Source organism: Protopterus annectens, chromosome 4.part0 (genome assembly GCF_019279795.1).
Source record: "Protopterus annectens isolate FY-2018-M chromosome 4.part0, PAN1.0, whole genome shotgun sequence".
Classification (NCBI taxonomy): domain Eukaryota; kingdom Metazoa; phylum Chordata; order Ceratodontiformes; family Protopteridae; genus Protopterus; species Protopterus annectens.
Window position 1 is genome coordinate 784,822,269 of NC_056733.1, and position 24,653 is coordinate 784,846,921.

At 41.2% G+C, this 24,653-nt stretch overlaps 1 protein-coding gene across 4 annotated transcripts in view; it reads right to left on the reverse strand.

Annotated features, from left to right (window-relative positions):
* Nucleotides 1-24,653, reverse strand: part of TOP3B (DNA topoisomerase III beta) — a 1,356,925-nt gene that overhangs the window by 885,373 nt on the left and 446,899 nt on the right. For all 4 annotated transcript variants that reach the window (XM_044068737.1, XM_044068738.1, XM_044068739.1 and 1 more), the window contains one exon: nucleotides 16,905-16,979. In XM_044068737.1, the coding sequence (XP_043924672.1) occupies nucleotides 16,905-16,979 (75 nt within the window). The remainder of the gene's footprint in view (nucleotides 1-16,904; nucleotides 16,980-24,653) is intronic.

The following is a 24,653-nucleotide window of genomic DNA, read 5'->3' on the forward strand; positions in this document are numbered from 1 at the left end:
CAGTTGTATTTAAGCTTGCACCCAGGAATATTATCCCTTGAGAGGGTACTAGTTTTGATTTCTTTTCGTTGACTGTGTACCCTAGACATGTTAGAAGTCTTTTCACAAACGCCAGATGCTGTAGAAGAATGTCCTTGTTCTCTGCTTGAATTAGACAGTCGTCCAAGTAAGGATATATTTGTATTCCTCTTTGTCTGCAAAATGCAATTACTGGTGCCAGGCACTTTGTAAAGACCCTGAGTGCAGTAGATAAGCCAAAGGGCAGTGCAGAGAATTGGTATTGCATTGAGCCAGCCTTGAATCTGAGGTATCTTCTGCATATTTGTCTGACTGGGACATGCAGGTATGCCTCTTTTAGGTCTAAAGTCACAAGCCAAGCGTTCTTGCCCAGCATGGGCAGAAGCTGCTGCAAAGTCAACATCTTGAATTTTGGTATATCCAGGAATGTGTTCAGAATAGATAGGTCCAGTATTGGCCTCCAGGTCTTGTCCTTTCTGGGTACCAAGAACAGTCTTGAGTAAAATCCTTGTCTCTGCTCTTGCTCTGGCACTTGTTGAATGGCCCCCATGTCCATGAGGGATGAGACTTGTTTTTGTGCCTCTGCCCATTGATTTTTTGGCAGATCTAGCCAGCCATTTGCCTTTGGCAGGGTATGGAAATGGAACTTGTAGCCTTGTGACACGATATTTAGAACCCACTTGTCCTGGGTTATGATGTGCCAATTTTGAGAAAAAAAGTGCTAATTTTCCCCCTAAGGGTGCTGCCAGGAGACAAGTGCTTGGTGCATGCAGGGGGAAGTCATTGGGACTGTTTCCTATATGGTTGAGATTTGTCTTCTCCAACTTTGGAGGTAGAGGCACCCCATTGCTTTGACCTGTATGAACCTTGCGCCTGGGGTCTGCCTCTAGGGCGTCTGGGTCTGCCCCTTTGAGGCCTGTCTGACACAGGAAAGGAACAGTTCTTTGTTGGTCAGTGTCTACTAAACCTAGGTGGCTGTACTTGTAAAAAACTTTAACAGTTTGCATAGATTTAGCTTTGTCCTCCATTTTCTTTAACACCTCTTCTGCCTTAACACCAAATAAAGTATCACGATGTAAAGGCGCATCTAATAATTTAACTTTGACATGATCAGGCAGATTTTGTTCCTTTAACCAAGCATGCCTCCTAATTACAGAACCTGTAACTGCAGCCCTGCAGGAGGCCTCCAAAGAATCAAAACCACATTGCAAAGTATGCTTTCCAACTTGTTCAGCTGCATGCAATAAATCCTGCATTTCCTTGTTTTCTGCACATTCAGAGTTTAACAAAATTTTCTGTTTAAGCAATGCCATGACATGTTGCTGATATTTGAGCATATGAAACTGACAGTTTAAGGCCCTTATAGTCAAGGTAGCAGATGTGTATACCTTTTTCCCCCATCTATCCAGTGCCCTAGAATCTCTGTCAGAGGGGGTAGGGTTGTTTGCAGCGGAAGCCTTAACTCCTTTGGGACCCTGTGAAATAGTTTCTGGGTCTGCAGCAGGGTTTTTAAAAAGGAATTTATGAGAGTCAGGAACCCTGTAATATCTGTCAGGCTTAACAGCAGCTGGAGGTAAGGAGTCAGGGGTAAGACTAGACTCTGAAAACACATCATCTACAATGTAACACAGGTGGAATGGCTAGTGGCCTGTGCTGAGGTAGTAGAAGGAAATCCCTGAGCCTCTTTTTAGATTCTGAAAAATCTTGGCTCACCCAGTGGAAATGCTCCCTCATGGTATGCAAGGTTTCCCCAAAAGAATAGTCCTCTGGAGGAGAAGCTGAAGGTATAGATTCTTCAGCATCAGAATCCTCATAGGGGGGAAGAGAATATTCCTGATCAGAAGAGGAATCAGAAGAAATGGAAACCTGATCTGAAGATTCATAGTCAGTCTCTTGCCTAGGCCTCTTATCAGGTGGGGAATGGGAACCCCTGATCAAGGTAATCAAGTCTTCGGCCATTTTGAGCATCTGTTTTTTGGGCATAGAGGCCTGACCACGTGGCTCTTGAGTTTGTTTCTTTGCTTTAGAAGGTGCTTTAGTCTTTGCCTTTGAAGCTGAAGTCGATTTAATGTAAAGATGTTTAGGTCTGAATACACCCTCAGAAGCCGGTGCCTGCTCAGTGGCTCCAGACCCATCTGAAGGAATAGCATGCGAGGCTCCAATACCTTGAGTTTCCAGTGGCATGGGGGACTCCACGTGGGAGTCAGTAGCGGGTGTCAGTGGCTGTGAAAGCGCCTCACTGAGAACCGGCGACTGGCTTAAGAGAAGCTTTGTCGTCAGTTTTGGGCCTCGGAAGTCTACCTCTCTTCTTTTCTTTGCGTTTTTTGTGAACTCCGGTAGTCGGATGGCTATCTGACAACATTTCTGGATAATTAAACCGGCGTCCAAAATAGTTTAAAGCAAAATCATACCGACGCTTAATAGTGCACTGGTTAAATCTAGCACAAAACTGACAACCAGAAACGTTGTGATCAGGGCCTAGGCAAGGAATACAGTAAGAATGAAAATCCTTATAAGGTATTTGCTTTCCACAAGAAATACAATTATTTACTTTTGCTGACATCGGTCTGGAACAAGAAAAAAGTTTCCCCAACGGGGTACTTAGCTTTATTGAAGACTTCGGATCTGAAACTCGAACACGAAAATCTCAGGAGTCGGCCGACCGGCACTTGCGAACTGCTTCTGCTTTGGGCACCACGTGGCAGGAAAGACTAAAGAAAATGGCATCGGCCACATCTTTTATACCCCTGACGACCTGATGTCAGGGAAGGGATGACAGCAGCCGATGCAGGACCCAGGACTTTGGAATTCAGGCTGACTGAGGGCAACCTGCCAGCAGGATTACCCAAATGTAATGACTGCAACAGTGAAACACGAAGAACATGCATATGACAGGGTGCCTAGAGAGGAGTTGCGGTATTGTATGAGGAAGTCGGAAGTGTCAGAGAAGTATGTAAGAGTGGTACAGGATATGTACGAGAGTAGTGTGACAGCGGTGAGGTCTGCGGTGGGAGTGACTGATGCGTTTAAGGTGGAGGTGGGATTACATCAAGGATCAGCTCTGAGCCCTATCTTATTTGTAATGGTGCTGGACAGGCTGACAGACAAGATCAGACAGGAGTCCCCGTGGACTATGATGTTTGCAGATGACATTGTGATCTGTAGTTTGAGTAGGGAACAGGTGGAGGAGACCCTGGAGAAATGGAGATATGCTCTAGACAGAACAGGAATGAAGGTCAGCAGGACTAAGACAGAATAATATGTGTGTGAATGAGAAGGAGGATAGAGGAATGGTGAGGATGCAGGGAGTAGAGATGGCGAAGGTGGATGAGTTTAAATACTTGGGATCAATAGTTCAGAGTAATGGTGAGTGTGGAAGAGAGGTGAAGAAGAGAGTACAGGCAGGATGGAGTGGGTGGAGAAGAGTGTCAGGAGTGATTTGTGACAGATGAGTATCAGTAAGAACGAAAGGGAAGGTCTACAAGAGGGTAGTGAGATCAGCTATGTTATATGGGTTGGAGACAGTGGCATTGACAAAAAGGCAGGAGTTAGAGCTGGATGTGGCAGAGTTAAAGATGTTAAGATTTGCACTGGGTGTGACGAGGGTGGACAGGATTAGGAATAAGTATATTAGAGGGTCAGCCCAGGTTGGAAGGTTTGGAGACAAAGCCAGAGAGGCAAGATTATGTTGGTTTGGATGTGCTGAGGAGGGATGCTAAGTATATTGGGAAAAAGATGCTAAGGATGAAGCTACCAGGTAACAGGAAAAGAGGAAGTCCTAAGATAAGGTTTATGGATGTGGTGAGAGAGGACATGCAGGTGGTTAGTGTGACACAGCAAGATGCAGAGGACAGGAAGAAATGGAAACAGATGATCCGCTGTGGTGACCCCTAACGGGAACAGCCAAAAGAAGATTATGATGATCCTCAATAGTCCACTCTATCATCTTTATGGATCTTTTTTGGCCTGTCAGTTTTTGTGTTTTTTTTTGTGGACTACTACTTCCTTCAGCAATTGGGGGGGGGGGGAGCAACCTTCCCCTGAGCCTGATCCTAATCCCACAGTAGGAATGTTTCTGCGTCTTGAGGATTCTACACTGTCATTTTTTTCCAGTCCTGGCACCAGCAGGCCTACCAGGATTAGGCACTTTCTTATCCTGGGGCATGTGCACTCAGCTGTCTTTTTATTTTTAACCTACTTTTGTCCATGATATATGCTATATAAAATGCAATCTATATAACAGTGTCGTCTTGGTGAGACTTTGCAAAAAGCAGGGTTCACCCCATGAAGGAATTCACAAAGAGTTGTGAATTAATTCAATTCCAGCAATACTACTCTACTTTGCTTACTGATTTTATTGTCTCTTGATCTGGACCTCCTTTGTCCTGTGTGATAAGATCCATATGGTACCAAATTCTGGTCATTCAAGGAAGTGTCTAGAAGCTTTGCTTTGATATCACCTGGCAAGGCATGAAGGCGAAGCCAGGAATATTACCACATCACTGAGCTAGAGGGTGCAGCCCTAGAAGAAGTATCAGCTGCATCATAGCTGCATTTAACAGACAACCTGAGAAGTGTAACTGAGCAAGGAGAGGGCTGAGGGCTTGCCCTCAGAGTTAGGAATTTCCAAAATAATCTTCCTAATCTGGGGAAATATGAGACAGGATGTACCTTGTCATATGAGTCTTGTAATTGATAGACCTGAGGCTAAAGTAACCGAAGTATAAACCTTCTTACCAATCCTCTCCATAACTCTACTGTCCTCATCTGAAAGTAGAAGCATGGAAGAGGGTAACAGCATAAAAGGCTTATCAGTAGATACAGAAATCACTGCAGGATCAGATGAAGGGCACTTGTACAAAAACTTGCAGGCGTCAGGCACCTCAAAGACCTTATCAGATTTCTTAGGGGCTGGAGGTTGAGAATCCAGAGTCAGAGAAGCAGCAGAAAAATTATTTAATAGAGCAGCCCACACAGAAGGGAGAGCTGAAGGTTTAGGACAGTCTATTTAAACAACTCAAAATACCTTTTCTGGACAATACTTGAGAGCAATCACATTTGAAATGCTCCATCACATGCAGGACCATGTCACTAAAGAAAATCTCCTCCAACGGAGAATCAGGACTGACAAATTCCTCCTCCTCCTCAGAACCATAGTCTAAAGAAGAAGACAACTGAGAGGAATAGGCTAAGGAGTCAGCCTCAGAGTCAGAATCCTTGTTCTAAGACTTCAGGTCTGTAACTCTCTTAGGGGTACAGGACCTAGGAGGTGCAGGAACTGAAACCCCCAAGGAGACTTCAATGCCATCAAGGCATTGAACAAGCCTTGAGTTAAGTTCCTTTCTGGATCACTGGGGGCTGACACTATATACTTAGTCTTCTGCCTTTTCTTCACTGGGATGTGCGCTCTGACAAAACGCAGATGTTCAGACCCGAATACGATTAAGGTACCTGGCACCTTAATCGAATCCAGGTCTGAACGTCTGTGTTCAGAACTGGATTCAATTAAGGTACCTGACATCTCCATCTTAACAAGGATCTGAGGAATCCCTCTATGCCTCTCAGAAATAATCAGCTTTGGTTACCCCTCAACATCTGCAGCAGATGTCTGCAAGGCCTCAGAGGACGTGCAAGAAGCAGTTTCCATTCAGGCCTCTGAGAAGATCATGGAGGAAGAAAATGATGGCAACATCGGACTATACTCCAGGTTCTCACTCACCTCAAAGGAGACATCCGGTAGATGCAGGACAGCAGCAGACTCAGGCCTAGACTTTTAAGTGGCAATTGTACCTCGAGGCAAGCAGATTCTGCCATGGTATCTTGGGCCAAAAACTTGAGATGTTGGTTCTAAGCTAAATGGAAAGTGAAGAAAGGCAGCTACACAAAGTCTTGAGTACAAAGGCCTTATAGATGGAACATGAGTGTGGTCCAGGGATGCTCTGTGCGAAACAGGCACCTATCATGGCGGTCCTTATGGGGAATCTATCTCCCATACTGACATTACCCCTTTTCTTGGATGACAAGTAACACAGTGAACAATGTAAGAAAAATAAAGAAAAACCCTAACGGGTACTTATCTGAAAGACATAGGCTTGGTATAGCCCCCAAAGTGAAAGGCATTCAGACTGATGTACGATAATGGCATTTGGACTGGCGCAATGAAGTTCATAGTCGGGAGCGTACGTACATCACCTCTACACATGAGCAGGAAGCATACGTCTGACGTGCAACACTCCCTAAGTAATAAAGGTTTTGGTTTACTGGCTGGATGTTGGGCTATTCTTGGCAAGAGATCCCAGAGATGATGAATACTGCAAGAGTGATATGGAAGGATATCTCCAGCTAGCAAGCTAAACCTCTCCATCAACTGCCAGACTATAAAATGAACACTTTATAGTAAGAGTTTTACTGAGATTATTAACATACCCCTAATTTTCTTCCTAAAACTGTACATCCATTTGGTAGATGATGACTGTTTATTACAGTGTTATATCTATGTCATTAGACTGTATTATATACTTTACTAGGAATCACATGCTGCTCCATTTTTGTTGTGTTACCTTTTACATTAATGTAACATTTAGTTATTTTTTTACTTACTGTCTGACTGATGCTACTGGAATCTGTATCACTTCTTATTGAGATCTGCTACAGAGTAGACTAAAATGCCTATCCACTATAAAGTGTTTCTCTCTGCAACTGCATCATCAGAGGATGAGGTCAAGTGACATGGAATCAGAAAGTAAATGGACAGCTGCTCTGCTTGTGGTAAGCAGAAACACTACTTTAATCTAGGTCCACTGAATAAGTTAAAGCAAAACCTACACATTTTGCAGTTAGAAAGCCATATATATATATATATATATATATATATATATATATATATATATATATAAAAAACACAAAGTCAGAACCAGGCAATGGTGACAAAAGAAGAGTCTGAATCTTATATTGACGCGTTTCGTTCAATTTAATCCAACATGAACTTCATCAGAATAACAATCAAAGACTGATAAACGTATAAATAGTATTTCAAAATGTCCATGTGACTCTATTGTCCAATAACAAACCTAAAACACTTGACCACTAATTAATGTATTAAAATCAAATAATAAATGTAGCCATGATAATAATAAGCTTATGAATACAATATATACAATATACTAAACAAGATAGTACTTATTTATCTATATTCTAAGGTCTTTGTGCTTGTAAAAAACATTTAATGTTTATCACATCATTGAGCCCAGGAGGCTCATCTGCTTTGAGCAAAATTTGCCACAAAGCTTCTTTGCATTCCAATTTAATTTTAAAATTCCCCATAAATTGTGCATTGTCAACTTTCTCCAAGACTGAAAATCTAAATTTCTTAAAGTTGACACAAGATGCAGCATGCCTTGCTAGTGCATTTGAACTATCACATTTCTTAATAGCTGAAATGTGTTCATAAATGCGTTTGTTTAACGCTCTTATAGTTTTCCCTATGTAAAATTGCTCACATGTATCACATATACTAATGTAAACCACATTACAAGTTTTACACGTGTAATGTCCTTTGCAGGTAACAGTCTTGTGCAAATGCTTCAAAAAAATACTGTTACTACTAGAAATGTACCTGCACTGTTTACAGTGATTACACGGAAATGTACCAAAACTACTACCATCATAGATTGTAACTGTACTACTTTCCAATAAACTTTTTACTTTTACTTTTTTATATGTGAACAGTGGATGTTTACCTATAATGGAACTTAAATCATTGTTTCCTAGAATCACCTTCCAGTTGTTCCTTACAATATTCTTAATACATGACATTTTGTTCACAATAGGTATTGGAAAGGCTAATTTGTAATCTCTTGTGGAGTCATGGTCACTGTTTGTAATTACATTAAATAAACTTGTTTGGTTATACAAAATCGGACATGCCTTATTTTTTCTCAACTCACCAACTTCATTGAAAATATCTTCTAACATGAATGCATGATAACCTCTGTCAACAAAAAAACTTTTTAAGTTTAAATGCCTCTACAAGAAAAATGTCATCTTTAATGGTCAGTCTACTCAACCTTATAAACTGTCCTTTGACTAGTCCACGCTTCATAAATTCAGGATGCAAGCTGTCGTAGTGCAAATATTGATTTACAAAGCTTGATTTTCTAAAAATATTACTAACAAAGCTGCATCTATCCTCACTAAAACTCAAATGTATGTCCAGAAAATCTATCTCCTCACCAAAATGGCCAATGGTGAATTTTAAAAAACTTGTAGAAGTGTTCAAAAATTCAACCAACTTTTCAAAAGATTCTAAATCACCATCCCATAGAAAAATCAAATCATCTATGTATCTTTTATAAAACTTAATATTCTTAGCTGATGGATGTGAATACAAGTGTTTGATTTCCCACATTGTCATTACTAGATTGGCAAAGCTAGGAGCAACCCTAGACCCCATAGCAACACCTGAGGTTTGTTGAAATGTAGAATTTTCAAATATAAAGAAATTATTCTCAAGAACTATACACATCAGGTCACAAATAGTGCTGACCAAATTATTGTTGAAACTTGTATAGCTACTCAGGAATTCTCTTAAATATTCTACCCCAATAGATTGATCAATATTTGTGTATAAAGATGTTACGTCTAAGGATGCCAAATAAATACGCTTGCCATCTAATTTTACCTGACTAAGCAATTCTAATAAATGCCATGAATCTCTTAGAAAAGATATTGTACTCTGGACAACTGGATTCAAGTGTTTGTCCAACCAAATGGAAATAGTTTCAGTCTTGGAATAACCTGCTGCTACTATCGGTCGAAAAGGTATTTTTTCACCTTGCTTATGCAATTTGGGAATGCCAAATAAAGTGGCCAATTTAGGATATTCAACATACAAAAAATCAAAAGTTTCCCTATCAATGTTGCCTTGAGTAAAAAGATCAAGTAGTGAAAGATCTACTTGTTGAAAACTTTGTGTGATAAATTCACTTGAAACCAACCTATAACTACTAGAGTCACCTAATAACTCTTTCATACTGTTAACATAATCACTTGTGTTCATGATTACCACAGTACCCCCCTTATCAGCCTTCATTACTCGCCACTCCTTCTTGTTAGCAACTAAGTTTAATGCTTGTGACTCTGACTCAGTTAGATTAGCATCATAATGATGTGTCTGCTTGTCTAATTTCCTAAAGTCATACTCACAAAGCTTACCAAACACAGATATAGTGGAATTTAAAAGGGGGTTGTAGGTACTTTTTTTCATATAACTGTTTTCACTACTGACAACTTTAGTTACACCATCAAAAATGTATTTCAAATTTAATTTACGTAGGTATAACTTTAAGTCAACTATTAATTTACTAATGTTGACTTTGTTTGAGGGAACAAAGGAGAGGCCCTTCTCTAGTACAGAGTTTAACTCACTAGGTAGTCTTTCACCAGTTAAATTTAAAACTGAGATTTTTAGTTCTTTTTCCGGTTCTTGCCCCTCCCTTTGTTTCTTGTTTGAATCCTTCCTGACCACCTTGGTGTTTTGACATTCCCTACTTTGTCTGTCAAAAAAGGACCCGAGTGACTCACAAATTTAGTTTTACCCAAACTTTTTGAAGATGTAGAAGAAGCAGAAGAGGAAGAGGAAGCTACAACATTAGTAACTACTTGTGCAAATGTGGAATTTCTATATCTATATATATATCTATACAACTATATATATATATATATATATATATATATATATATATATATATATATATATATATATGTATATGCAATGATATCATAATTACTGGAAGAAATGTATTAAAAGAACTTTTGCACATGATGTTTAACCTAATATTGAAACTTGTGCTGACTGGAAGTGTTTTAACATTCGGAAGTGTTACATACATTTTCTTCTCTTGTGAGGGAAGGATGAATTTGCAGAGTTCCTAACATGTACTTGCTGGTAAGTAGCTAGCTAGCACTAGTAGTTTCTACTAGCTATTGCTTATTTCAGCCTTGCGATAATTTCTGCTGCATAATTTTGTGCTTGACTGTCCTGAGTTATATGATGTTGATAGCTGGAGAAACAGATTCACTGGAAATTACATGATGTAATCACTCCAGCACCAAAGAAGTATCTATTTTAAGCTAATACTGGCACTTGTGCTGTCTGCCAGTATGCTGTGTTTGGAATTGCTTTGGGCATCTTTTACTCATGTGAAAGAAGGGGAATTTGCAGTGTTATATGAACATTTAGTTGCTGGTAGCTGGTTAGCACTGATGGCTTCTTTTGGCTGTTGCTTACTTTAACTTGCCATAACTTCTGTAGTATTGCAAGGCTTCTCCCTTGTTTGAGATGAGCTGCACAGGAAAAGTACAGTTGTGTACACTTACCATAAATGTAGATGTTCGAGTGTATTCACTGTTGCAGTCATTACATTTGTGTTATCTGCTTGCAGTAGCCCTCAGTCGGCCTGATTAACAAGGTCTTGGGTCCTGCGTCGGTTGCTGTCCCTTCTTCCATGACGTCAGGTCGTTGGGTATAAAACATGCAGCCAACGCCATTACATCAGTTTTTCTTGCCCCAGATGTCAGGTGCCCCCCTAATGGGAAGCAATTAAATCTATAAATACTAGGATATACCTCCAACAGAAAAGCAAATACACCAAAAAGCTTTTAGAGCATAGTAAGTGAGAGTAGAGGTATAGCCAAAGGAAGAAAAGGGGGCTGGAGGGAGGGTAACCAGGACTGCAACAGTGAATACACTCGAACATCTACATTTATGGTAAGTGTACACAACTGCAATATGTTCTTCGTGTTTCACTGTTGCAGTCATTACATTTGGGTAGATTCCCAAAGCTAAGGTTGGGAGGAGGAATTTAAATAGAATTAGGACCAGCTATAAGGCCCTGCAAGACTGCAGTGGCAAAACCAGCCCTGGGATTTAGAGAAAATTGGCAACTGATAATGCTTGGTGAAAGTATGTACAGAACTCCAGGTAGCAGCTTCTAGGATGTCCCTAGCAGGGACGCCCCTGAGAAAGGCTGTAGAGGTAGATGCGGCCCTGGTTGAATGGGGTCTGATGCCCTGTGGGATAGGTTTTCCATGGTGCTTATAGCAGAAATGAATGCAGTGGCCTATCCATTTTGAAATGGCTTGTTTTGAAATAGCTTTCCCCTTTGTCCCTGCAGCAAATGCCACCAGCAGTTGTTCAGATTTCCTTTGAGATTTAGTCCTGTCCAAGTACAATCTACACTGTCTGTGCACATCTAAAGAGTGCAGTATCCGTTCTCCTTTGTTTTGTGGGTTAGGAAAGAAGGTAGGCAAATGAATGGACTGATTAAGAGCCACAGTGGATACCACCTTGGACATGAAGGAGGGACTGGTTCTGAGGGACACCCTGTCCATATGAAAGATGATGAAAGGTTCCACTGCCATAAGGGCCTGTAATTCAGATACCCTTCTTGCAGAAGTGATTGCCAAAAGGAAAGCTGTTTTTCAGGAAAGAAATTTTAAATATGCAGTAGCAGCTGGCTCGAAAGGAGGAAAAGTGAGTTTCTCCAAAACAAAGTTAAGATCCCAGGCTGGAGTTGGAGCTCTCCAAGGTGGCCTTAAATTTTTGGCTCCTCTGAAGAACTGCTTGAACAGTGGGTGAGAGAAGAGGGGCGGCTCTGTGCCATAATGAGCTGAAATGGCTGAGGCATGAATTTTGATGGAGGAAAAATACAAGCCCTTATGAAGCATTTCAGTCAAGTATTATAGAATCTGAGGTAAATTGGGCACTTCTGCGTTCATTCCTTGAGATTGGTTCCAAGCACAGAATCTTTTCCATTTTGCAGCATTAGATTTTTTTAGTACTAGGCCTCTTTGCCTCTAAAATGATATCCATCACTGATTTACTGAGGGATGGTAAAGGAGAGATTAGGTAATTGGCCAGGCTGCTAGGTTCAGGGTTTGTAGCTGAGGGTGCAGAATCTGGTTCTCCTGCTGAGACAACAGGGTAGGAGTCTGAATCTGCATATTTGTCTCCTGACCTGCAGACCAATCTTTACCCCCAGACCAAGCTTGGTTCCGCCTTTAGCTTGGAAGTTTTAAAAACCTTGCAAAGCGTTTAATCCATCATGGGAGTTTTTCCATGGGGGAATTTACTGCTCCCAGGTTTCAAAAGGAAACCCCTCACTGCTGTTTCTTGTGAAACCCCCACTGCCTTCTCTTGTGTTTGGCCTTTGTTTCTGGGAGGGCTGAGAGAAGACCTGGAGGGGCTGGAAAAGAAGACCTGAGAGGGAAAGTGAAGGAGGAACTAACAGTAAGAAATCTTTAACAGTCTGCATACTTAGTAAGAAATCTTCCAGCTACCTTCCATATTTAAAAGCCTCTCTTCCATCTTTTAAAAACGTCAGCAGCCCCTGATTAAGGAGCTTCAACCATTTCAGGCAACAGCAACAATTTAGCACTGCTGAAGCCAAGGCAAAAGACTGAGCACAGCACCCCTCACCAGCAGCTAATGCAGAGGCCTCCTCAGGAATCAAAACCCCCATAACCTGTTCAGTTTGTAAACCTGTTCAGCCAGAAAACATTAAATTTTGAATTTTTTTATTTTCAGCAAATTTTCAAAAATAAATAATTTAATTGTTTAATCAATCCAATAACTTGTTGTTTTAACATATAAATATAAAACTGGCAGTTTAAACAATGCAGAAGTGGTGGCAGAAGTTATTTGGTCTTCCAATCTATCTTTCAAGCCTCTAAGAGTCTCTGTTAGAGGGGTAGAGTTTTTAGGTAAGCCTTTAACGTCCCCCTAATGCCCCTTGAAATAGTCTCTGAGGATCTGGGAAATTTTTACTTTTTGAGAGGAAGGGACCTTTTCGGAATATCTGTCCAGGTTTCTCATTTCTGGGAGCAGGAGGCAAAGAATCAGGGGCCAAACTAGATTCTGAAAAGGCATCATTAACAATGTCTAGTACAGGAGGAATAGCTAAAGGCCTATGCTGAGGCAGGAGTAAGAAATCCCTAAGCCTCTTTTTTGAATCAGAAAAATCCCTTTCTCAGTGGAAATGCTCCCTTAGAGTATGTAAGTTTTCACCAAAAGAAAAATCCTCTGGAGGGGAAGCAGAGGGAATAGAGTCCTCTGCATCAGCATCCTCATAAGTAGATAAGGGCAAATCCAGATCATCAGAAGAATCAGAAAAATCAGAATCCTGTTCAAAAGATTCATAAACAACTTCAGTCCTAGGTCTCTTAGAAGAGGAAGGATGGCTTCCCCTGATTAGAGTTATAAGATCTTCAGCCATTCTTATTGTTTGTTTTTTAGGCATAGAGGCCTGAGCATGCGGCCTGGGCATTGGTTTCTTAGGCATGGTTTAATATGCAAGTCCGTAGGCCTGAATACACCCTCAGAAGCCAGTGCCTGCACAGCAGCTCCGGACCCATCCAAGGTAGAGACATCCGCGGGTTCCACAGTTGAAGCATCTCACAGCATACTGGACTCCATTTGGGTCTCAGTAGAGGCCTGCGTGTCAGAAGTAGCGGGTATCAAGGGCTGCAAAAGCACCTCACTGAGTACCGGCGAACTGGTGACTGGCTTAGAAGAAGCGTTGTAGGCAGTTTTGGACCTTGCCGGCCTTTCTCTGTCTTTATCTTTGCATTTTTTCGGAATCCCGGTAGTCGGATGGCTAATCGACGACATTTCTAGATAATTAAACCGAGAACCAAAATATTTAGAAGCGAAAATATACAGACGATGGATAGTGCGCTGTTTAAATAAAGCACAAAACCGACAACAAGGTACGTCGTGGTCAGAGCCTAGGCAAGGAATACAGTACGAATTAAAATTTTTGTGAAGTATTTGCTTTCCACAAGTAATGCAATTATTAACTTTTACTGACATCAGTAAGCAGCAAGAAAAAGTTTCCCCAACGGGGTACTTAGCTTTACTTGAAGACTTCGGTTCTGAAACTCGAAAACGAAAATTTCTAGAGACGGCTGACCGGCACTTACGAACTGCTTCTGCTTCGGACACCGCATGGCAAAAAAGACTTATGTAATGGCATCGGTTGCATGTTTTATACCCCTGACGACCTGACGTCATGGAAGAAGGGACAGCAACCCACGCAGGACCCAAGACTTTGTTAATCAGGCCGACTGAGGGCTACTGCAAGCAGATAACTCAAATGTAATGACTGCAACAGTGAAACACGAAGAACATCAGCACCCCATAATCCCAGTCTACACAGTAGACTGCAGGCACCCTTTATCAAATTCTCTACACCAAAGAATCTGAAAACAATTACTGTGCCTGTACCTTATCACACTTCCATTATCTTTCCACTACCCATAAAAGGTACTACATTATTGTCAATTTTGCTGCACTGTTGAATTAATTGTGTAATTGTTTTTCTCTTCCTGCACAGTACTAAATTTTAAGTACTGCACCATTCTGTGGCTTTTCTGACTGTTCTTAACTGTAGCACTCAGTGTTATACTTCTAATTTATCTATCATTCTGCTCTGTTCAAAATTAGTACCGGTACTGATCTGTTGTATCACAAGGCTCTATTTTTAGTTCTCATTATTTTATCACTCTGTCCTGTTTAAACACTGGGGCTGATGTACTAAGCTATTTGTTTAGTTTTCTATCACTCTAATCAGTTCAGCTGTGCCTCTCTTGACCATATTGTTCTGCTGTATACTCCTAGACTTCATTTTATACATCCTATCAGTTTTCCCACTTGTGTATACTTTTTGAACATTCAAACAATGAAACAAATACTCTCCTTTATTAAAGCACATAGGAAAGAACACAGATAAACTGATGCATTGATTTAGATTGTTTTGTGTAGCTACATCAGGCATAAAGGGCAGCTATATCCTATCAGATACTTGGTCCCAATGGAAAATAATTTAGGGATACTGAAAAAGAGAGAGCATGTAACTCAGAAACTCTTCTGGCTGAAGTAATGGCCACCAAAAGAGAAGCTTTCTAAGACAAAAATTTGATATCAGCAGACATTTCTGGTTCACAGGGTGATCTCGTTAGAGTCTCCAACACAAAGTTAAGGTCTCCAGGTTTAACCACTGGAGATCTGGAATGAAAAAGTACCCTTGATGAAAGCCTTAAATGAATGGTGTGCTGCCAAGGAATGAACTGGGAAATCCTCACGGTAGGAGGAAACTGCTGCTAAATGCACCTTACTAAAAGAGAAACTCTCCCCTTTGGTATACAGACTTATCAGGAAAGTAAGCAGAGACTCTAAAGATGCTGACTGTGGTAAAATACATCTGTCACAAGCCAACAAAGACACATTTTTCCATTTTCTCTGGTACATTCTCTGGGTTGAAGTTTTCAGAGATGCTGCAATAAGTCTGACAATAATGGGAGGGAGTTGACAGTTCCTGGCCATTATGGGAAATGGAGAAACCAAGTGGTTAGATGAAAGAAGTGAATGTCCGGATGAGCCTGTCTGGACAGTTAACTTTACAGAAAGGTACTCAGAGGAGTGGGGGGGGGGGTTCTTCATGCGAAGCCAAAGCAGAAGGAACCACGCCTTGCACAGACAAGAAGAGTGCTATGAGAATGAGTCGAACCTTGCAACTCTTAGCTTTCTCTAACAGTTCTGGTATTAGTGAAACAGAAAGAAAGGCACAAAGGAGACCCAGAGGCCAGTCATGAGAGAATGCATCTCTGGTGTCTGTCCCTTCTGAAAAATTACATTGGAAAAATATGGGCATTTGGTACTGAATGGCAAAGCAAAAAGACTGCAGCAAGTTCTCCCCCACTTCTTGAATATGATGTGTGCCGTTCTGCCATTGAGAGATCATTTGTGAGATAACAATACCCGTCTGCTTAGTTTTTCTGCAATGACCGTGGAAGACCTGTGTATATGCACTGCTATTACAAGATATTGCAAACAGACTGTCCGTTCCCGTACTCTCATTCTTTCCCTGCAGAGTGGATAAACTAGTTTCCCTGAGCTTTTTCACATGCCATACCACTACTATATTGTCTGACTGTATGGCAACTGCACCCCGAGGGAGCACATTCTGGAATGCCTCCAATGCTAGGAGGAATGCCCTCATATTGAGTATGCCAATGTGCAGAGAGGCCTCTTCCATGGTTCTCAAACCTTGCACTGTCCTGTTTAGGAAATGCTTACTTCCCGCTTTGAGGGCAGATGCATCAATGGTGACCATTGACAAAGTTATCAGCTTGATGAGGGGGATCCTGACAACACATTCAGTGAATTCATCCACTGATTTAAACTCCTCTGATAACCTTCAATAGCCTGATCCAGTGGTACACGGGGTGACTGTATCTTTAGAATCCATTGCAAGATTCTCATGTTCAGCCTGGCATGAGGAACCATATGAATCAATGCTGCCATGAGTCTGAGAATCTTGAAAACTTGCGGTGTCAATGGTTGCTCTTGCTGAAGTAGTAGTGAGACCTCTGAGATTATGGAGACCACCCCTTCATATGACTTGGATATGCTAAACAAGAACAGTCTTAACTGTGAACCCTGAAGCATCCCTTGATCAGCTTTTAAGATGCATTTACTTTCCTTTACAAGAGTGTACGACAGCATAACCATTTCCAGACATGACTTTGATTATTAACAAGGACTCTAAAATTAGAGCAGTTCTGCAACAAAGTACAAAGTAAAATAAAGAAACTGGCTTATCAGCTGTTCTGTAGTACTGACACCAGATAAAAGAAAAATCTTTTTTCAATAAATAAAACATTTTTAAGCAATGCCAAACAGCTCAAGAATACGGTAATTCAATATTAGCTTTGCACCCTTGTGCTAGCTTTTGAAGACAACTTTAAGCTATGTTGCTTACCATACTATTTGCTGTGCACACTCATTTCTTCGAAAAAATGAACAAAAGCATATAATACAAACTTACTTCAAAGCAGATGTTCTCTCCTTCCTTATCACAATCCAGCCAGAGAACAATATAGTCACAGCCTCTTGCTTCTACCTGTAATAAAATCAGGGACACGTCACTTACACGCAGTATACATGCAATCCAAAAGCCTCACATCATTAGCAGCAGCAAGTAAAATATAACTTCCTTAGCTTTAATGGGACCGGGAAGTACAAATGCTCTGTTCCATAATATCCACAGTGCTGCACCGACCACCATAATGTTTAATGTTTTCCCAGAAAATATTTACCATTCTGTTAATGATACAGGTTGACATCTGACTTTATAACAGATCCCCATCTGGTGAAAGTAAGCCACTTTCAAGAGGCTGTTTTTTTTTTTTTTTCATTTTTCAGAAATTCAGAAACCTACCACACTCCTTACCTGTTATTCTACCTCCAATGTATATTTATGAAAGTTTCACAACATGGCAGCTTTATGTGCACACAAATAACTGCACTCACTTTATTTTTGGTATGGCTTATTTCCATGTAACAACTTTATTTTTGTCTTCTGAAAACAACTGCTCCAAAAAACTGAAGCAAAACCTCTAAACAACCTGACAGAAAAGTGCAGTCCCTACCGGAATTCTCATACTTTTGTATCAGACCACTGGTACATGAATTGTACTTCTATCTCCAAAGCTGGTATTTGCAGTCTGTAAATGTGCAAAGAAAACCAGTGTGACACATCTTGCAGGAAAGGAAGGATCATGCATGCAAAAACTCTCTCTCACATAACAAGAGGCTTTTGGAAGCTACAATAGCGAAAGTGACCTTTAAAAAAAAAAAAAGGCTTCAGTCATTTTAAGAAGGAGAACTATACAGACAAGAAACCTCATTCTGCCTTGGGGAAATCTAACTGCTCCACAAGACTGATTTCTCCCTTTGGGTACTCTGTAAAGTTTTATCTTTTTTAAATTTATTTTTGAGTATTTAGCCCAAGTAAGTGATCATTTCGGAAATTATGTCCTCAATTTTTGGTAAAAGTGAAGAAGATGTGTGCTAAGACATGGAAAGAAGATTGGGGGCAGCTAACTTGAGGCTTTGGTTAGTGGCGACTACTGTCGACATGAGAACTGGGTTTGAAAACTGAAGATAGACAGGGCTAAGGAAGCAACAAGGCAGCAAATGAAAGTGAAATTTGCGCTCCTTAATTGTCACACAAAGCAGTTTAATTCCTTTGGTGATGATTCCAGTAGCTCTTTGAATAAGTTGTGAGATGTCAGATTGCTTGTAGCACTGAGCAGTAGAAGTGCAAAAGCAAAACAAGTCAGCAGAATTAAGCTAAATGAAGATAAGACAAAGGTGCAATCTGAGGCTGAGTCTTATGCTGAAGGGGGGGGGGGGGTTGGAATATCTTGAAATTGCAAAAAAACAAGATGGTGCAATGGACTGGCTTCTCTAAAGGACTACATTGAATAGAAAAATTGCATTCGCTACTGACACCACTGACTGACAGAATCTATGGATATTTGAGAATGATTATTGTAAAATGTATGACTTGGTACAAGAAGGAGCAGGTACTGTCACAGCTGAGGTTGCCAAGGGAACAGATGACAACAGAAGGTAGACCAGTAAAGGTGAATCATGATTTCTTGGAGAGTGCAGAAAAGGGCACATGTTCTGACCACAATTAAAGATTGTCAAGGCATATAATTTCGTATAAGTTCTATCTTCTCAGACATCCTTAAAGTGTTTTCACTACAGGAATAGAACTGTTCACACCTGTATAGTTACCGACTGATGATTGATAAGGCCTGTTTCTGAAACTGGATTATATGAACTAGGACTCTTTAGAGGAAGACAAGGCAAAAATTGTCAAGACCCAAAAACTGATGAAGCTGAGGAGGAATGGAAGCAAGAAGAAGATTAAGAGGGTGATGGTGTTGTGGTTACATGATCCTTAGGGTGAAGCATGGCTAGAAGAGAAATTTTCCTGAGCTACATAAGTGGGTTTATTGTACGGAGGTTTGCTAATATTGCTTGTTTTTTTAGGTTTGAGAATGTGAAAGATAAGGAAAAGTGCTTCTGTGTTTTCATTTCTTGATATGATTTCTGATTCATTTTAACAATCTGTATCTGCTTTAGCTAAGGTCTTTCAGCCTGTATTAGTGATTCCAGCACATAGTTACACTGCATTTTTGCTGTCTTAAGTGGTCTAACCGTTTGTTATTAAGCCCTGTTTTCACTCTTGTGCACTAGGTGAATGTCAGACTAGTTCAGGACTAGTCTTTGCATCGGGGCAGCTCCAGGCCAGTCAGCTCAGAGCTAAGGGTTTGAGAATTCCAAAGATGTGTTGATTTATTTTTTAAATAACTGTTACACTCTAATAGATCTACTACACAGAGAAAGATAGATAAATGTTTTCATTACTTGATCTGATATTAAATTAATTTTAACAGTCTGTACCTGCTTTAGCTAAGGTCTTTCAGTCTGTATTAACGATTCCAGTACACAGCTGCACTGTATTCTTGCTGTTTTAAGCAGTCTGACTGTTGTTACTAAGCCTTGGTTTCATTCTTGTGTACTGAGTTTTTGACTGTAATTGTTTTTACCTCCTACCCACCCTGTTGTAGCTTAAACCCAATGTATCTGTTGTTGCCTGCCCCTTATGATAATAGTGCATCTGTTGTTCCCTGTTCCTTATGATAATAGTGCATCTGTCGTTCCCTGCCCATTATGATAATAGTGCATCTGTTGTTGCCTGCCCCTTATGATAATTTGACAGCATAAGCCCCTCCCTCTCCCCATTTATTGGTTGTTGACAATAAGCACATAAGTATCATTTTGCAAAGTCTCTCCCCTTAAACTAGTGGCTAGGCAAAAAGATCTTTGACAAAATTGCATAATATTGAGTGTACTGATACTTTCTGCACTGATTTTAGTATCCAATTAGTGAGTTTTTTTTTAAAAACTATATTTAGTTCACTAGTTCTTTCTGGTGGGAGAAGTTTTCTAGGCTTGTTTTGTACTGAAATGTAAATACTCCACAGCAAGTCTACCCAATCATCATTCTAAAAACCTAACTCCAAGCAGTTACAGTTATTCTTGACCCCAGAGTCATTCTTGTTGGTACCATAGACTAGCATTTCCCTGCATCTTCTCTAGCCAGCCTGACTGAGATGGGTATCTTGACAGAGTGTAAGAACTGACTCATGCTGTCTGATGATCTATTACTCAAACAGAATAACAGTGTGTGACAGATGAACATATATAATATCCTGGGAGGCAAAAATCTCACACACAGTAAACTTAGACACCAAAACTGTCAGCAGTACGCCACACATCACACCTCTCCAAGGCTATAACAATACACACAATCTATCATATGCTAAGGTTCTAAAGATTAACTTGCGTAAACCTCAAAGACCTCCAAAACACAACACAGGCACATAGCATATTCAGCATATGAAGCCTACTTCCCTCACATAGCACAAGGAGTCCCAAAGTCACAGATACTGAGACTGTAAGACAGGCATCGACTCAACCACACATTCTTGTTATAGGTGACTCCATTTTAACACATACAGACACACCTCTTGTCAGGCTGAGCAAGGAAAGAGTGATGGTTAGTTGCTTGTCTGGAGCCAGAATCCCTCAGATCACACATGCATTCCAGTCCTTGAACAATAAGTATCAGTATAACTTTGTCATAGTCCATGCTGGTGTCAATGACCTCAGGTGAACCTCCACAGATTATATGAACAGACATGATGGAGCAGTCTACCTTCTACAAGGACGGTGGAGCAATATAAGCAAAAAAAAAATAATTGGCTAAGTTGTTCTAGTGTCATTCAAAGGGGGTCTAATATGTGTCAGCCTGGGAAGATAAGATCGGCATACCATGCTGCTTCTCGAAAGATGCCCTGCATCTGTCCCCTCTAGCGTTTCGATTACTGGCAAAGACCCTACAAACCCTTCTTATCCTGAAAGACAGACGTCTGTGTAGTAGCTGAGACATGGTTTAAAACAGAGGACAGCACTTCAGCTGTGCAGGACTGTAACATCTTCCACACGTTTAGGCCAGCTACTGTGCAGGAGAGGAAAAAAGATGGAGGTTTATCAATCTATATCCAAAAGAGACTCTCAGCAAGGCTGGTAAAACAGCATGATGCACTACAGCTTCTTCATGTCCAAATAACAATCAGAAAGGTCCCATAGCATATATTTCCATAGCATATATTTGCTAGCTGCAGAACTCCTCCTATGACAAAAGAAAACCACAATGCCTACCTACAGAACTAGGTGATCTAAATTATTCAACTACAGACTAGGAAACCCATACCATCACTACTGCGCAAGTACAGAGATTCCTGGACTTTGTCAGTACAAATGCACAAATACCCACTAGAGGGAATAAGATCTTGGATCTTACTAATATGAGATCAACTTGCACTATCCCTTGCAAACCTTCATCACTTGTTAGTTCTGACCATAAAGCAGTCTCCTTCAAAATAAAACTGAAAACAGAGATCCCTTCCACCCAAAGTACCTTCCGAAATCCTACTCCTATGTCATAAACTGGCAAGCTTCAAATCCCCACCAAAGCCAGTTAACTCCACTGAAAACACAGAAATATTCACCACCACACTACACCAGCATGTAAACAGCTGCACAGATATAATGTGGCTGTACCCCATAGAAACAAGTACAGGGCAAACTCCAGAAACAAAGCCACATGGTGGAACCATAACAAACAAGTTTTACAATAAAAGGAAAAGAATTTTAACCAAAAGTAAGAATAATAATTTCCAGAATGTTAGACCTCTTGTCACTTAAACAACTCAGGAGCTTAATAAAACCCTCCAAAGCCAAACTTGAGGGTAAAATAGCTACCTAAGCCAAAGACAATCACAAGAAACTTTTTAGTTATGCTTGTATTCTCAAAAGCACAACTCAGCAACGCACTGACCTGACTGTGAACAATGTTACCTATACTGAGGCTAAAGATACAGCAAACCTACTAGTCAATAACTTTAGCTTTAATTTTTCCCCTTTCTGCCATCCATCTGTCCCCTCAAGATATACCTGAAACTGGCTCACCTCCAGCTATCTCCTGCATTGATGGGTCCTGACAATGTCTGTGGATGTAAATGAAATAGCATCAAGTACAATTCAGCCACAACCCTATCAACAATGTTCAATCTCAGCTTCCATATACGTTTTGTACCAAGTGAATGGAGAACAGCTACAGTCATTCCCCTGCATAATGGAAGACTTTCCACAGACCCAGGTAATTACAGACACATGAGTCTGACCAGCCTCATATGCAAAGCCGTGGAATTAATCAATCAGGACCTATGGAACCTCCAAACACTAGACCCGTCTCAGCTTGGATACACCGAGGCCAGGTCATGCTTACTCAGCCAGGTGGATTTTTTTTCAAAAGGTTACAAAAGTAATGGATGAAGGCAAAAAGTACAGTTGTGTACACTTACCATAAATATAGATGTTCGAGTATATTCACTGTTGCAGTCATCACATTTGGATTATCCTGCCAGGGGTAACCCTCAGTCGGCCCAAATACCAGAGGCTTAGTATTTCTGTGTCATTTGCTGTCGCTCCAGTACTGACTTCAGGTCGTCAGTGGTATAAAATCAGGCAGCCGACGCCATTACATCACTTTTTCTTGCCCTGTCAGGAGCCCCCAATAGGAAGCTATGTTATGTGGAAGAACACCACCAGTAGAAAGTAAATACCAAAATTTCCTTGTAAGGGGAGAGAGAGAGACAAGGGGGATGGAGGGAGGGAAAAGTACAGTTTTGTACACTTACCATAAATGTAGATGTTCGAGTGTATTCACTGTTGCAGTCATTACCTTTGGGTTATCTGCCTGCAAGTAGCCCTCAGCCGGCCTGAATATCAAAGTCTTGGATTCCTGCGTCGGATGCTGTCTCTTCTTCCATGACGTCAGGTCGTCAGGGGTATAAAACATGCAGCCGACACCATTACATCAGTTTTTCTTGGCCTAGACGTCAAGTGCCCCCATAATGGAAAGCAATTATATGTTAGGTTACACCTCCAACAAAAAGGAAATACACCAGGAAGCTGAAATACACTAAACAAGAAGAAAAGTATAGCCAAGAGAAGTCGGGGGGGTTGGAGGGAGGGTAACCAGGACTGCAACAGTGAATACACTCGAACATCTACATTTATGGTAAGTGTACACAACTGTACTATGTTCTTCGTGTTTCACTGTTGCAGTCATTACATTTGGGTTGATTCCCAAAGCTAAGGAAGGGAGGAGGAAGTTAGAGAGCATTAGGACCAGCTATTAAGCCCTGCAAAACTGCAGTGGCAAAACCAGCTCTGGATTTAGAAAAAATAGGCATGTGGTAATGCTTGGTGAAGGTATGTACAGAGATTCAGGTAGCAGTGTCTAGGATGTCCCTGGTAGGGACACCTCTGAGAAAGGCTGTAGAGGTAGATGCAGCCCTGGTGGAACGTGATCCTATCCCCTGTGGGGTTGGTTTTCCATGGTGCTTATAGCAGAAATGAATGCAATGGGCTACCCACTTAGAAATGGTTTGCTTTAACATGGCCTTCCCCTCTGCTCCTGCAGCAAAGCCCACTAGCAGCTGTTCAGATTTTCTGAGAGGATTAGTCTTGTCCAAATAAAATCTAAGCTGCCTGTGCACATCCAAAGAGTGCAGTATTCGTTCTCCTTTGTTTTGTGGATTTGGGAAAAAAGTAGGCAAATGAATGGACTGATTAAGGGCCACACTAGACACCACCTTGGGCATAAATGAAGGACTAGTCCTGAGGGACACCCTGTCTGCATGGAAGATGATGAATGGCTCCACTGCCATGAGGGCCTGTAATTCAGACACTCTTCTTGCTGAAGTGATGGCTAGAAGGAAGGCTGTTTTCCAAGAAAGAAATTTCAACTCTGCAGTTGCAGCTGACTCAAAAGGAGGTACAGTGAGCTTTTCCAATACAAAGTTAAGCTCCCAGGCTGGAGTAGGGGCTCTTCTGGGAGGTCTTAAATTTTTGGCCCCTCTGAGGAATTGCTTTAGCAGGGGGTGAGAAAAGAGGGGTGGTTCAGTATAATAATGAGCTGAAATGGAAGGGAGGCATGAATTTTAATTGACGAGAAGGAAAGGCCCTTGTGGAGCATCTCTGTTAAGTACTGAAGAATATGCGGTAAGCTGGGCACCGCTGTGCCCATCCCCTGAGTCTGGCTCCAGGAACAGTATATTTTCCATTTTTCAGCATAGGATTTTCTAGTACTAGGCCTCCTTGCCTCCAGAATGACATCTAGCACCTGCTTACTGAGGGATGTTACTGGAGAGCTCAAGGAATTAGCTAGGCTGCAAGGTTCAGGGTTTGAAGTTGAGGGTGCAGAATCTGGCCCTCCTGCTGGGACAGCAGGGAAGGGGTCTGAGGCAGGTGCCATGGTTCCAGCTGTGACATACTGCGCAAGAGGGGGTACCAGTGTTGGCGTGGCCAGTCTGGTGCAATCAGTATTGTCCTTGGTTTGTCCTGTTTGATCTTTAGCAGAACTTTCGAGACAAGAGGCAGAGGGGGAAAGGCAATAACTGAGAGGCTTTCCCAGGTGAAGGACAGGGCATCCATTTTCCAAGCTTGACTGTGGGAAGTCCTTGTGCAGAATTTGTTCAATTGGTAGTTCTTAGGGGAGGCAAACAGGTCTATCTCTGGATTCCCCTATTTGTTTCTCAAAAGGTTGAATATCTTTGGTTCCAGTTTCCACTTGTGTAGGTCCATG